Below are 16,228 nucleotides of genomic sequence, written 5' to 3'. Positions count from 1 at the left end.
TTGGAGTTTATGTAAAACAAGATGTCATACGCGAGAGTATTCAACAACCGAAGGACAACAATACTTAAAGTCGTAGAAGTAATCAAAAAATAAACTTTCATGTTGGTGAAACATAGCCCTAATTGTTATGATTGGATGGTCTAGACGGTATAATTTCTCTTTTATTGTGTAATTTGTATTTTCTTTGTTTCTCTAACGTCTTGCTAGTTTTTTACTATCATATGTTAAAACTAAAATAAATGTGAGTTCATCGTTCTAGTTTATACAATAGCTTCAAGAACTAATAATTGTTTTTGTCGACTTTGTTCCCACTTGGGTTACATCCATAAAACCTAGACACGGTTCATAAATCATAATATATAGTCAAATCTAATAGACTCGAATATTCCTTTATTGGCTCAACTGTTTATTCTTATGACATGCATAATGTAATAATAAGTATTTTTCACTTAGCATGTGCTTCCATAAGTGTTTTTTTCCCCTATCTAAGAAATCCAATCAACTAGGTGTGGGGTGACTCAAACTGTCATTGCTAAAGTTGTAATCCATGAAATGATTTAACCATTTGTAAGACCATGTGTAACCGTCGTTTGTAAACCCCATGAATGCTATAATGTGACATAAACCCCATGAATGCTATAAGCGACTCTATATGAACTGTGGTTTTTGTTCATGTGATTTGCTTAAATATATGACTTTGGTTAAATAGTTTCAAATTTGTGAATTTAGTTCCTATGGTTTCATTTTATTTGTATTCAAACCCAACCCCACTAACCTCGTTAAGCTATTTGTTAAAACCATCAGCGTGCCCCTCACGTGAGGGGTAGTTTTGTCCCTTTCTCCCCAAATAAACCTCATCCATAATTCGCAAGCTCCCTCACGTGAGAGGCTGGGATGTATATGGGGGAAAAAAGGACAAAACTGTCTCTCACGTGAGGGCATGCTGATGGGTTTAACGACCAGACTTAACGGGGTTAATAGGGCCGGGTTTAATTGCAAGGGAAATGAAACCATGGGGACGAAAATCACAAATTTGAAACTATTTGACTAAAATTGCATGTTTGGACAAACCACAGGAATGAAAACCGCAGTTCACTCTTTTTTTTATTATGAACACGTTAGTGAACACTCATGTTTGGGTCGCTCGACTGGCACGCCCTTAATGGAAATCTCGTATATCAATCCGTCCAATCAGCTCTGACCGGAGGTTACCCTAAGGAGGAAACTCACACTATGTGAGAAGACCCCGTTGCGTAGCCTTGAAACCTATTTTTGTCATATGCGGAACTTAAACTCAAGACCTCTCCTAATTTAATAAAGTCTTTGTGTACGCAACTCAACTACTTAACTGGATGTATAAATTGTATTCGTTTCATTATGAAGTTGAACAATTTTTATGTTGTCTATATTCTAGATTAACAAAACACTAGCTTTTATAAATATATATATATATACACACATATATATATATATTTTGAACGGTAGAGAATCTCACGTGTAAATTTATTCTTTCGGGGCTATGTCCAAAGTCAACTCTTTGACCTCCGTAAGACCGTACCCCCTAATGTGCGGGAACCGGAAGGAATCCGTAAACCCTCGTCCCATGTCGGGTTCAAACATGGGATTAAAGCTCAGATTCGTTCTTTCACATAATTTTTTCAGCTCAATTATATATTTTCTTTTGTAAATACCATATTAAAATTGGTTTTATTTCTTGTCTCTCATTACCAATCGGTTGACTTGCGTATCTTATTATATTTCCATGAGATGGGAGTAACCGAACAAAAGAGTTCAACAAAAGTTATTTGAAGTAAAAATTTTTGAAAAGTTTAAAAGAGAAAATCAATTATGGAAATGAATATCAACAAGAATTTTATAAATAAACATAAAAAGTTTTACATTTAAATAAATTTCTTTAAAATCATCATATGATTCTTTAAAAAAAACATTTATGCGTGTTAAAAACGAATTGTTTAAAAGTTAACCTGTTTATTAACCCAACATAAAATTTAATTCTTTTTGTAACATCTTCTAGACATAAGAGAATCTCCGATAGATTCGCTTTCAAGTGCATTCAAACGCACTACATCATCTATCTCATTAGATTTTCACTCATATTTCAAATATATAAATTTACTCTCAAATACTACATCTATTTTCAAGCACGCTTCCATCCTATATCCCGTCATAAATTTTGGACGCAAAGTCGGGCATGCACCTCCATATGCTTCCTCTAACACAAATACACAATTGTCTGAATCCGTACACCATCCAAGTCTATCTTCTTTTTTTTTTTTTTTTGAACGACTACCAAAACTTTATTAAAATAAACTAGCAAGATGCTAAAACTCCAAAACACCACAAAAAAAAACTAAAAATTACACTTTAAACATACATCAATCTTACCACTTAATTCCCTTCAATCTTCTCCTATTCTTTATCCATAAAAATCCCAACACCTTTACTTCCTCGATCAAGCTCGAAACTGAAACTGGAGACCCGCTCGAAACTAACGCATATCCATATAGTTCAAGCCATTAAATTAAAACACAAAGTATAATTTTACACATGGCATTAACTTGTTAGGTTCTAGACATTAAAGATGCACAAAAAAATAAATTTACCACAACTATAATGAAAACAAAAATGTGGGTTTAATAAATCATAATTATCTAAGCATGTTATTAAATCAAAAATCTTATAATATCTTATACTTTAATAACATATATCTAAATATAAATAAGAAAAATAATAAATTAAAAGTGATGAGAGAGACTATGAAGGTAACTAGACTACTTTTTTATGTTGCACGCATCCCTCCATCTATGCCAGAGAAACACTGTTTACAATACACATATACACAGACACAAACACAACTCAAACCAAACATAAAAACACATCATCTCACAAAATCCCCAACCTCTTTATGCTATGCTTGTTCCTCAAAAGCCTTTGTTTCACATGCATTTCCTCTATTTCTCAATTTTTTAACATTTCAAAACTTGTTAATATTATTATCATTTCACAAATAATTTGAAAGCAAGGGGATGCCCTTACCCTTTGCATTTGAGGACAAGGGGGTGGTGGATTTGGTTTCAGTTGTACCTTATGCAAATCCACTTGTACATTTCCAACAATATCAAGACTTGGTGAAGCACAAGAAGAGGAAGCACATCATTACCAAAGAGCCAACTTCTGTTTTGGATAACATCACCACCAGCCCAAGCCCACCTGCTTCCACCACCACCACCCTGTCTCACGGCGGCGCTGACACCGCCGGCGTGGCGGCGGCGCTCTGGGCCCCACCGGAGAATCAAGAAACCACCAACACTTCCAATGCCGGCGGTCTTGACCTCCACCACCACCCACCGCCGCCGCCACTACCGGTAAATGACTGGGAAAATCCCGATTCCGGCCAAGACCAAGCCATGCTCCGGTGGATCATGGGTGACGTGGAAGATCCATCTATCGGCTTAAACAAACTACTCACCTCCACCGCCGTCGCCGCCGCTCCGGCGGAATATGAATTTTCCGGTGGGTTTGGTTCAGTGGATCAAGGGTTTATTTCCCTTGACTCCGGCAACAACCACGTCGGAAACCTACCGGAAAACCCGCCGGCAATATTCAACAACCACCAGCAGCAGCATCAAAATCAAATCTTTTCACCATTAACAGACACCCAAATGCTCCCATTTGACATAAAACCAAATCTTTACCCAATGTACAACCCAGTAAGCCTGGAGTACAACGCCTCAATGAACAAGAACGCGCTTTTCGACTCGGGTCCAAACCCAAGCCAAAACCCACTTCAATTCCTTCAAAAACAATCTTCCGTGAAGACACCCATCAATAATAACCAAGGGTTAATTGACCAGCTGTTTAAAGCAGCAGATCTACTCCAATCTACTAACCCGATACTCGCGCAAGGGATATTGGCGCGGCTCAATCATCAGCTCTCACCAATTGGTAAGCCATTCGAAAGAGCTGCTTTTTATTTCAAAGAAGCTCTTAATTTACTCCTACAATCACTTGTTATTAACATTAACAATAACAATAATAATAATATTATTATTAATCCCCAAATTGCCCCTGCCGGTTCACCCTTTAACTTAATATTCAAAATTGGTGCTTACAAGTCATTCTCAGAGGTTTCCCCTTTGATCCAGTTTGCTAATTTCACTTGTAATCAAGCGATACTCGAATCGTTAAACGGGTTTGACCAGATTCATCTAATCGACTTCGATATCGGGTTTGGCGGTCAATGGGCTTCTCTAATGCAGGAACTCGCATTGCGTAGCAATGGCGTAGGTTATATTAAGATCACCGCGTTTGTTTCGCCCTCGACACATGATCAGCTTGAGCTCGGGTTGACCCGAGAGAATTTGATCCATTTTGCGAATGAGATTAATGTCGGGTTTGAGTTTGAGATAGTTAACATTGATGTTCTTGTTTCGAATTCGTGGGGTTTGCCTTTTCATGTATCGGATAATGAAGCGGTGGCGGTTAATCTCCCGGTTCATGTGTTTTCGAATCACCAAACGCAGGCGCCCGCGGTTCTTCGGTTTGTTAAAAGTTTGAGTCCGAAGATTGTGGTGTCAGTTGACCGTGGGTGTGACAGGACGGATTTGCCGTTTTCGAATCATGTGATACACGCGCTTCAGTCGTATTCGAATTTACTCGAGTCGTTGGATGCGGTCAACGTGGGAGTTGACTCGTTGCAGAAGATCGAGCGGTTCTTGGTTCAACCCGCGATTGAAAAGATTGTTTTGGGGCGGTTTGTATACCCCGAAAAGACTCAGCATTGGCGTAATCTTTTCTTGTCGGCTGGGTTTTCGCCGTTGATCTTTAGTAACTTTACCGAAAGTCAAGCGGAGTGTTTGGTCAAGCGGACCCCGGTTCGTGAGTTTCATGTCGAGAAGAGGCACTCGTTGCTCGTTCTCTGCTGGCAGCGTCGGGAACTCGTGTCGGTTTCGGCTTGGAAGTGTTGAAATGAATGGATGTTTTATTATGTTGGTGTTGCTAATTTATGATGGAAGGAAGAACATGGTAATATGGTATGGTAGTTAATGTTGTTAGTATTTTGAATGATTATGGATGTTATTACTGTTAATGATGTTTTTTGGGCCGTTTAAGGGAGCTAAAAACGTTAAATCTTGATTCTGATTATGTTTAGGTAATGTGTTTTGTTATGGAATCATTGAAAGATCTAAATATTGCACTTAACTAGTGTTTTATGATTGTAAAAACATTAATTGCTGAATGTTGACCTAGCTATTTTGTTTTATGTGGTTTCAACTTTCAATAATCTTTGAAAGGTTGTGTGTTATTGAGTGGTTTGGTTGAGGTTTGGTTTAATGAGCCAAGGCTAAGTTTGAGATGGTCTTAGCCTAGGCGTGTTAAACGGATAGTGTTTGCGGGTTAGTGCGTTGAACCTGAGAATTATGTCTGACATGTGAACATAAGACCGGGTGTAGTGGTGAGGGTGGAAGCGCCCCCGCCTTCTAGATTATTGGCTGCAAGTGTGGTTGACCAAAGTCAAACCCACATTGGCGCTTTCCTTAGAACGCCCGAGACACATTTGGCATTCAAACCACCCCCCCCCCCCAAGCGCTCTAGGGGAGGTGTTCCGGGCGCTATGGGGTTTTTCCCTCTAAAGAGCCCCAATACGTTTGGTCTAACGTCTGACTAAGCCGATTCAGTGGATATGTCTATTTTATTTGTTAGCATATTAATCTCCTCAATTCACAAATTAGTGAATTACAATGAAAATACAAATTACAATATAATTACTATGAAACTATAAAACATGTTCTTTTTTCTTTCTTATAATTTTTAATCTACAAGATTAATTATTCAGTTAGTTTTAGTTATAACATATCATAATATATTTCAAAACTTTGAGAATAAACGGGTTCAATGAATGAATCCGTAAATCACTAAGGGGCTATTTGGTAGCCTCTTAACAATAATTAAGAGCTACATTTTAATGATTGTTAAGAGGCTAGCAAGTAGCCCCTAAGTTGACCTGAATGCAACCCATATAGCTAAACGTTTATGTAAGTTTTTTTTTGAACATTAAACTTTTAACATAAAACTCTTCAAACTTTGTACTCGTAAGGGTGTAAACTCACTATCAGAACACCAGATGACTGTATTTGCGAGTTTAAATAGTTTTTTTATATTATATACAAAAGGGTTCTGTTAAATATACCAAAAGTATACCAAAGTCATTAATGATGTTTGATTCCAAGAAGCTTTTTTGCTCAATTTCCAAATTTCACAAAATTCAATGACATAACTTTGGTGAACCAATCATGAACACATCTCCCAAAAATTCAACTTTTAATTATTAAGTGTATTATTTATTTTTTTATTAACTAATATATTATTAACTTTTTATTATTAAGTTTTTTATTAACTTTTTATTATTAGGTGCATAATTTATTCTTATTATTATTAACTTATGTACACATGTTTTTATTAACTTTTTATTATTAACTTATATATACATGTTTTTATTAACTTTTTTATTATTAGGTGTATCATTTATTCTTTTTTATTAACTTATATATACACATTTTTTATTAACTTTTTATTATTAAGTGTATTATCTATTCTTTTTATTAACTTTTTATTAATTTTTAGGTGTTCGGGTCCCATGAAGAATTGATGAATTGGGTACAAAACTTGGCACGCTCTCTTGGTGTTGTCGTCGTCACTAAAAGATCGAACAAATATCCTAATGGGTTCGTGTATAAAGTTGTAATCATGTGTGATCGTGGCGGAAAATATAAATTTAAGGATTCAAGTAAAGTTTCTGGCACAAAAAAAAACTGACTGCCCATTCGAATTAGAAGGGAAATATTCAATAGAAGACTAGTAATAATTCATAATTGTATAATAAAATATTTAATATACTATTATTAATACTAGTATTGCAAAAAACTAATTACAATAGTCTTTAAAAAACCTAATTAAAAAATAGATATTAGTAGTTTAAATAATTATTATGTAATGATTAGTAGTTATATTTAAATAAAATAGAATAAAAATGATGATTGATATGATTAGTAGTTGATTGAATGATTAGTAGTTGATTAATAGGGTTGACTTGGTATACCAAATAAAAACTTTTGGTATATTTAAAGCCCCCCATACAAAAATGTACCACTTTTATTGGATGTTGGAGGATATCATATGCATTGAATTTGGTGTTTTTTAAGCTCTAACTAGTTTATTAATTAAGCACTAATTTTAATGGCACTTCTAATCATATCACATGCAACTTTTCTCATTGGACCTCACAAATACTTGTTTATCCTCTCTCTTTTCTATAAAAAATGAGGTTATATTATAATGTTCATATTTAACTACTTTATTTTTAAAAGACAGTTATAGTCTAGTTTAAGAACCAAAAGGACTTCTAGTCTAATGGTATCTTTATGGTGAGATAAGACTTAGTGACCAAAAGATCCTGGGTTTGAATCTTATAAGAGAGGGTTTTTTTCAAATATTGAATTTCCTTCTAATTGGTGGCTTGGTGATAGATATGATCACGTGATACCAGTGCTGACACAATAACATTCCAGTGGTCCGTGAGTGATCCAAAGTATTCGTTAAAAAATAGTCTAGTTTAAGAAACATTAAATATGTTAATGATAAATTCATTTCATACTTTAAAAGTCAAATATCAATTATTTAAATTTTATTATAAAAAGCAGAAAATCAAATGATTTAGATCATGTTCTCTCATCCAAGGAGGTATGGTTGTTTATTATTTGGTGTCCTTTGTTTTATGTGAGTTTTAGTAGTGAGGGCATATATAATTTTGTCTTTCTAAAGCATTATTTGTAGAATAAAAAATAGATAACGTTAAATGAAATTATGATTATTATATTTTTAGGCAACTCACATGATAATAAAGCTTATTTAACAAATGAACCTTCTTTAAATCATATGTTGCGTTCATTATTACAAGCATGGTTGTAAAAATCCTAACTAAACATTGATTAATTCCAATCAATGCCAATTAATTCCCACCTCATCGGCTAATTAACAATTACTACCAAACTGATTACAAGTACTTAATAGTTGTAAATACTAGCCTTTCATAAATCATATGCCACGTTAATTGCTACACCGAGGATGTTTACACGGCAATGTGCGGGTGAAAGTTAGGAGTTAATCGTTTAGGTTTATATTTAGTTTTTGAAAACTAAAAGAAACTATGGTTGATTGTTCTTTAAGGTTGTTGATTGAATAAAAAAGGACATGTATGTCTTTAATTATTGATAGATTTAATAGTTTATTTCTGATTAAGACAGACTGACAAGCTTTATATCATCTTTAGTTTACTTCCCACCTAATTCTTCAATCACCCCCTCCTTTAATTACTTGTTATAATACAATATTACCTAAAAATATATGTGTTTAATGTGATTTCATTGAGTTTATTTTGCTTTTTAGTTAACATTCATATAATTGCTAAAATATGCTAACGCTTTGAAAAACAGAAACTCACATGTTATGTTAGTCGTGTTGGGAATTATCGAACCGGTTTCGGTGAGTCGGGCCAAACCGGAAGTTCTAATCGTAATCAAACTCGTTCTAATATTAAGGAATAAATAAGCATGTTGGTTTATCTATTTAAGTATGTTAGATAAAGTTAGTTTGAGTAGAATTAGGAGTCATCTAATTCTTATAAATACTCTCCTTTGTAATCAGTTTTTTATATAGATTTTCTGATCAATAATATTTGCAAGTTGGCAATACGTTCTGTGTTTTCTGCTGTGTTTCTGATTATCAATTCTATTCCTGAAGTTGTGTCAGACTGATTGTCCTGTTAAATCGGTAAAATCAAACATGATGCATATATATACTTGTGTCAAAGATATAAAGCATAACCTAAACACATATTTTAAATGATTGTGTTTTGGTAGACCAAGTTATTTATTTTTAGAAATGATAATACATAGTGACTTCATAAAAAAATAAAAGAAATATTTCATTCAACAATAATCAAGTTTCTTCAGTATTATACTAAAGTAACTAAAAATTATATAACAAAGATCAATAAAGTTTCAGTATCTTTCAAATGGGACAAATGAAACTTGTTTATTTACTACTTAATATGTCTTTTCCATGTTTAACCCAAAAGTATGAGGTAATCATAAGATAAAAAATCACTTAATGATAACTAAATCATATAACTGTTTCATCTAAGTTTGAAAATAAAAATCACTAAATAATAATCTAAGTGTATATATATCCCATTTAATCAACTTAATTATAACAAAATTTAACATTTACAAAAAATAAAAATACAACAATTAAGTTGTATGAAAATCCATCATCATGCATTCATGGGCATCGCACGCTATGGCACCAAGTTTTTTCTATAGGAAAATGGTTACAAGAAAGAGACGCCATTAATGATATGGCAGAAGGCAAAAAGAATATGAGGAAAATTCTTACCAATAAAAATAGAGTTGTCAATATCAATCCGTTATGAAGTAACCCCATAAATATTCATTTTATTGTATTATAAAATTATAAATGCCCCTTAGTTCATAGGATTATAGGAAGAAGAATAAGCAATATTGAGTGAAAAACTTTGTATTTGAGAAATTTAAGATCGTCTAGTAATCTACATACTCCTTTGTTATTAGGCATTCATGCCAAAGAGTAATAGAAATATTTTAGGCATTCATTAGTTGAGCTTTACTAACTTTTCAAATACACTAAAATCCAACCATGTTATTAGGCATTCATGCCAAAGAGTAATAGAAATATTTTAATAATCATAAAATTAATTCTATGTGTGTTAAATACTAGATACAACTATGAAAATGCATATACGCTAATATCTAGGATCAGGACTGTGGACCGAATGCAAAGTCACGTATTCTGTAAGTTACGAAAAAGAAAACAATGGTTGATGATACAACTATACTGTGCATCAACCATACAAGGGTCATTCAAAACTATGGGATCAACAATAAGCATCAAATGTAAGGTCAATATCACAATTCGACAGCGGATCATCCATCTAGTCACTATGCCAAATTTCAATAACAAGAACTAGCCAAGGAATCCAAACCCAAATTAACACCAATGTGAAGACGTACACAAGCTATGAAAATGTTGAAATGCAAAATGAAATAAATAAATCGTTGTCGGAACCATTTTATAAGACTCAATTTTTAAAGTTTTTGTAAATAGCATGGTTTTGTAAAGAAAAATTAAGTTTTTATAAATATGAGGCAATTTATAAAAAGCCTTATGAATTAAAATTTTAATACCAGAAAAAAGAAACAAAAGTTATTTATTTTTTTACAAGAAACGATGTCTTGTATTTTGAGCGAAAGTCTTTCTTCTTATTCAACCAAACACGACTAATATACTCATATACAATCCAATCATGGAATGTAACGTAGGGGTCTTGAAATTGTTTGTAGCCTCTCGACTTTATAAACTTCTGTTTTTGATATACTAAGTTTCATTTTGCTCGTGCGAGAATTTAACATCCTATACTCCTTGACAAATTCTTTTGAGTTTCCATTCTTTTGAAACTTTAAACTTTGGTAATAAGTCATTAAGAGGATGTGTTGTGGTTTAACTAAAAAAATGCTTAACGTCATGCCATGTATCTAGTGACCTTTAACTAACTCATCATTTAACAAACTCATTATGGTTTAACTAAAAAATAAATAAAAGAAAAAAAAGTGTGATTGGTCGGTTTGTGTTGCACCATATCTTGCTTGTTCCTTTACTAGCGATAATGGAATGACACCCCTGTATTGACGCTTAACTTTAACACCCTCATTTAAGAATGAGCTCAGTACCGGTACCGTTACCGAAAATCTCTAAAATGAATGCTTGTACCAAAAATACTCAGTACGGTACCAAAGGCAAAAATTCAAGAAATACCAGTACCGAAATATAATTGTACGATTATCAGTGCCATACCGATCCTGAAACCTCAAAAGGTTGATACCAGCTATTCCAATACTATTTGCTCATTCCTACCCCTATTTTAGTTTTAGCACCCCTAATAGTAATGATGCAGCATAGGTACTGATGGATTTAAAAGTGTTTAGACCATGACGATATACTTTAATCCTTCTTAACTCAACATAAGCATCAAATCACTCATTTTTCTCTATTTCACTACATCTCAATCAAAAGAAATGGTTTAATTCTTTTAACTCCATTTCAACCCTGTTAATTGTTAATTTAATATATTGTGTTTTGTCTTTTAACTCATAAAAAACATAATCAATAACCTATTTTTAACAAATATAACATAAATGAAGAGTGATTTAATCAATCTTTAAAGCGCCATATCATTTTTAAGTTTTAACGTCCCCAACATAGAGACCGAAAATTAATCATGTTAACTTAGTTACAAGTTAACTATTCCAAAAGTGTCATGGTCAAAGGGCCAAGTTCTAATACAACATAATTCAGATGACAAAGACAACAGATCAACCTTAAAAGCCAACTTGTGTTGGAGTGTGGGACCCACCGAAGGTGTTGTCATCATCATACGGATCCTACCACGTGTATGGCCTGATGTGTTCATCTTGCGGGTACACCACACCTACCATAGCTTTATAAATATCGATCAGATCCATTCCAAACATCTACGGATGTTAATGGCCCATCCCTGCCTCACCACAATCTTTAATGTGGGGGTGCCATAACAGACAACACTTGTCCTTTCAATTCAAAGCCTCAACACAAATGGAATGTTGTTCACAATTTACAATTAGACCTTTAAATTTGATTGAGTTTTATTTCAGTCATTCAACTTTTTTTTCCGAACGGCTCTTAATTTGTCTACTGCAGGATTTAAACTCTCGATCAGATCAAAGTAATAAGTATAGGTACAATCTGATCAATCAAAGTAAGCCAAATGGGTAACTTTTTATTAGGGCCGTTCACGAGTCAAGCCAAGGTGGTTTTGAGTTCGGGCTCGAAATTAAACAAGACAACGTAGCTAGGCTGTAGCTCGATTTTGAAGTAAAATGAGCTTAAGATTGAGCCAATGAGCCTGGGTCGATTTTGGCTCGGTTACAAAATGATCCAAATCAGCTCAGGATATTTCAAATCAATTTTTTTAGCTAGTTTTATTCGAGCTTTTATTTGGCGAACCACATGCCCGAGCCTTTGAGCCTTGAGCTTTTTGAACAACCCAACTTTTTATTAGTATTTGAACCACCCTTTCAACTTAAAGCAAAAGGGATAAAAAAGAGAGAAATGGACTTATAAATGTATAAATTTATGACTTGTATCATAATGCTTAATTGTAGCGCTTCATATAAAAGCCAACATTTGTTATTCAAAGCTTGCTCTTGTAGTTCTATTGAGCATTTTCTTGCCAGTTTTGACAAAGCATAACATAAATTATGGTTCTTGGCTTCTTTTCATCGATCTTCAAGATATACCGTATGGATGTATCTTTGGCTCTGTGTGGCTAAAAGTATATTTTATTCGAATAGTGAATTTGATTCCAGATTGAAAATTGTTTTCTTGTACATAGAACGTCCACTTTAGGAGTAGGTGGCACTTGCATCGCTCAAAATTAGGCATTCGGAAATGAATTGACTAGTAGACATATATTTGATAAGGTAGTGGTTGATCAACTCCTCTTCATGTCCGTATAAACGACGAGGTTTATGATTGGACCTGACTCATACCTTGGTTTAGGATTGTCTAGCTTTCTATTCATACAAATTGACAAGACTTTAACAATAAGTTAAGCTGACAAGTCTAACTTCCAATGGTAACAAGCGATGCTTGGAACAAGATTAAAACCATTTGTTATGTGGACTAAAGTCTTAACTATTGAAACCATCTACGCAATTTAAAAAACGACTTTTGATTTTTTATAGTTAATCTGATATTTCTCTCTCATTCCAAAATAGATTAATTTTGTCTCTAAAGTGTAGTTGTTTATTAAGAAAATCACATAAGTTTTCTTAAGTTTGAATGGCTTAAATAGTTCTTATAGGTAATAAAATGGAACTATAAAGCACTTTTGGAATATTTATACATATATGCATTCCTTTTCTTGCTGTTGTACTTTTATGTTTTTACAACCAATTAAAGCTGATTGATTGAGTTCAATTCTAAATACATCACAATCAAGCATTTTGAAGAAAAAAAAAAGCAATAACACATGTTAATTTGAATGTATGTTTTGGTCATAAAAACCAAATATGCAATGCCTAAGGTTGAGGGGTGTGGGGCTTCAACGGGGGCGCTAGAGTTCCTCCGCTCGCGTCCCCAGGCGCTAACACCACACCATCGGGGCGCTAACGGGGCGCTAACGCGAAAAACAATGCAGGCGTGAGCTGGTTAGCGGGAGAAGAGAGAGATGAGCACACCTTTTGAGGTATTTTGGACCGTTGGGAGCCGAAGAAAACAAAAAAAAAATATATTTTCTATATAGGTTTACGGAAAAGAGCCGTTGAGCTCATATTAAATTAAAAAAAAATATTTTCTTAAACTATAAATATATACCTTTATAAAATATACTTCATTTCACAATTATACACCTTTCCTCCTAAAATCCTCTCAAAACTAACACAAAAAAAAATGTCGTTGTTTGAATATATTTATAAAAAAATAAAAAAAAAAATTTTCGCTGGAGCCCCTGCTGGAGCCCCTCCACACCAGGGGCCAGGGCTCCAACGGGGGCTCCAACAACCCCCTTATCCAGTTTCTTTCTCTGCCACACGTCATAATATTATTGGTTGGAGCCCCCACTAAAGCCCCCATTAAAGCCCCCCACACCCCTCAACCTAAGGATGGGTATATGTGGGGTATGATCAATTAATTTGAAAAGTAACAACCCTTTCTTGCTGTCCAACTATTTGTCACATTGTGAATTTTGGACTTAAATCATCCACACAATCTTGAGTTTCAAAATCTACAATAATAAATGCATTGAACCCCACAAAGACTCATTCATGATGGATGGATGGTTCGTACAATACCTTTGCTTTCAATTATCCAATGGTGTTTTTTGTGTTTGGATATTTATCTTTATTTTGTAATTTGTAAAGATAATGCTACATATACTCTCTTAAAAATAACCTTTTAAAAACTTTTGTATGTTAACTCAATTCTTTCAACAAAGATGATTTTTAACAAGCATATGCTCATTTTTTTCATTCAATATCTTCCTATTTTTATTATTTCATGATAATCTTTTTTAAACAGCAACTTTTATTAAAATGATATAAACCTGCTAGAGGCCAACAAATCAACAAACCAAACATCAAAACGTCAAAATCACATCAATCCCTCCAAGTCAACAACTTAATGGGGATCTATTTTTAATTCAAAGGTAACCCCAAAGCGTTAATATTCTTCATCAGGCAAGGCCTTACCAGAGAAATTACATCATTTATCTTTTTCCAAATACACCAACAATTCGTCATTATAACTCCATTCAGCACCTTAAATTTAGAACAACTCGGAACCGAACTATGAAGCGTGACAAGGTCTCGAACTGAAAAAGCAAATATCAAAGGAATCCTACACCAAGAACTAATGTTCCAAATAATAATGGCAAGATGACAAGGAGGGAGGAGCTGCCCAACATTTTCCGGGTTGCATGTATGGATCAAGACGCTAAACCTTCTCTTGTCGTCAATCTATTCATCTCCTTATTCCAGACCAAAACATTGATAAATCTTTGTATGTAAAACATATGAATTTTAATCTAGAAAAAATATTTATTTCTTGTTTGTAATATTTGTAATTTGTTAATTAATAAATCTTTGTTTTAATGTATCTTTTTCATGGCTATTCTTATTTGGAAGATAGCTATATCAAATATTTGGTGGGGTTCATGATTTCATGTCGATATATAGTTATACGCACACACATATAACAAATATGTTAACTAAAATACACTATAATCTGCACTTCACATCTATGTCTGCACACTTTATTTCTATTTTTACATTCATTCATCTCTATGTTTCTCTACCCTAATTTGCATATACCATACACTTCTCATAAGATATTTGTAAGACACTAATGTCTTCTTGATTATAAAACAAACCCCCAAAAAAAAAATAATAAAAGAAAAGTTTCAAAAACCTTTCCTTTTGGGTTAATTTCATTACCTAAATCACTCTTAGGTTGCGTTCTATGGTGGAGGGCTTCGAAGTCCATCCACAGTGCCACGTCAGCGTCACGTGTGCACTGGGGGCATCGAAGCCTCAGGACATAATGCCTCTCTATGGTGAGGGGGCTTCGAAGCCCAACCTTTTTTCTTTTTTGTTTTTTTATAAAACAAAAAAACCAATACAATAATATATAATACAATAATACTAAAATACAAAATAAAAATAAAAACCATACAAATAAAAATAAAAAAACATACAATTAAAAAAATGATAATATAACTACTATTCGTCGTCCTCGTTTGCATATTTGGCCAATATCTTGACTTTTCTGTTTTCCATCACCGCCCGCGACACATGATCTAGATGCGAAAGAACATAGCGGGGGAAAACGGTGGCATGGGTGGAGGAATCATCGGTCGTTGTTAGTTTGCATAGAATGGGTTGCTAAGGTCGACGTTATTTCCAAGCAAACTAGCCCACCACATACAACTCGGATCCCACGGGTTTTGGTTCGGGCTCGGGTTTGGGTTCGGTGTTGAGCTTGAGCTCGTGTTTGGGTTCGGGTTCGGGTTCGAGTTAGGATTCATGATTTGATATAAAAAGGAAAGTTGTGAAGATGGTTAAATTTGGTGTGAAGATGAAAGTTGTTTGAGTAAAATTGAGAAAAATGTTTGAATTTATATAGAAATGTTAATTTTAAATTTTTTGTTTAACGGATCTAGTTTTTACCGTTGGGGTGCCCCCCCTCCCCCCTACCTCCCTTCCGTGCACACCTTCTCCTCCACCGCTACCCCCTCCACGCCCCACCCAACCGTGTGCCCCGGCGGTGTTTGAAGCCCCACCAGTGACGGATTTAGAATTTTTTTTTATCTGGTTCGCTATTTTAAGATGCTCTAAATATATAAGAACGCGTATAAAAAAATTGGGTCGGGTTGACATTCGGATTGGTTTAACGGTTCGGGTCAAGTAATATTAATCATATAATAAAAAACGATATAATAACTAAAAAACATCATCATTAGAAACTAAAAAAACACGGGACTTAAAAACGATAATCTTTCGAAATAAAAAAAAAACTAACC

The 16,228-nt window shown here is 34.0% G+C and overlaps 1 protein-coding gene across 1 annotated transcript; it reads left to right on the top strand.

The window, feature by feature from the left end:
* Positions 1 to 3,038: 3,038 nt before the first annotated feature.
* Positions 3,039 to 5,043, top strand: LOC143612216 (scarecrow-like protein 6). Its single transcript, XM_077086255.1, has one exon. It carries the CDS (start codon positions 3,048 to 3,050, stop codon positions 4,986 to 4,988), a length of 1,941 nt encoding a protein of 646 aa, XP_076942370.1. The 5' UTR covers positions 3,039 to 3,047; the 3' UTR covers positions 4,989 to 5,043.
* The last annotated feature ends 11,185 nt before the right edge of the window (positions 5,044 to 16,228 follow it).

This window comes from Bidens hawaiensis, unplaced genomic scaffold (genome assembly GCF_021521415.1).
Source record: "Bidens hawaiensis isolate Kalapana, Puna unplaced genomic scaffold, B.hawaiensis_p1.1 tig00002236_1, whole genome shotgun sequence".
Classification (NCBI taxonomy): Eukaryota; Viridiplantae; Streptophyta; class Magnoliopsida; order Asterales; family Asteraceae; genus Bidens; species Bidens hawaiensis.
Note: the sequence above shows the minus strand (reverse complement) of the source record. Positions and strands in the feature narration are given on the sequence as shown.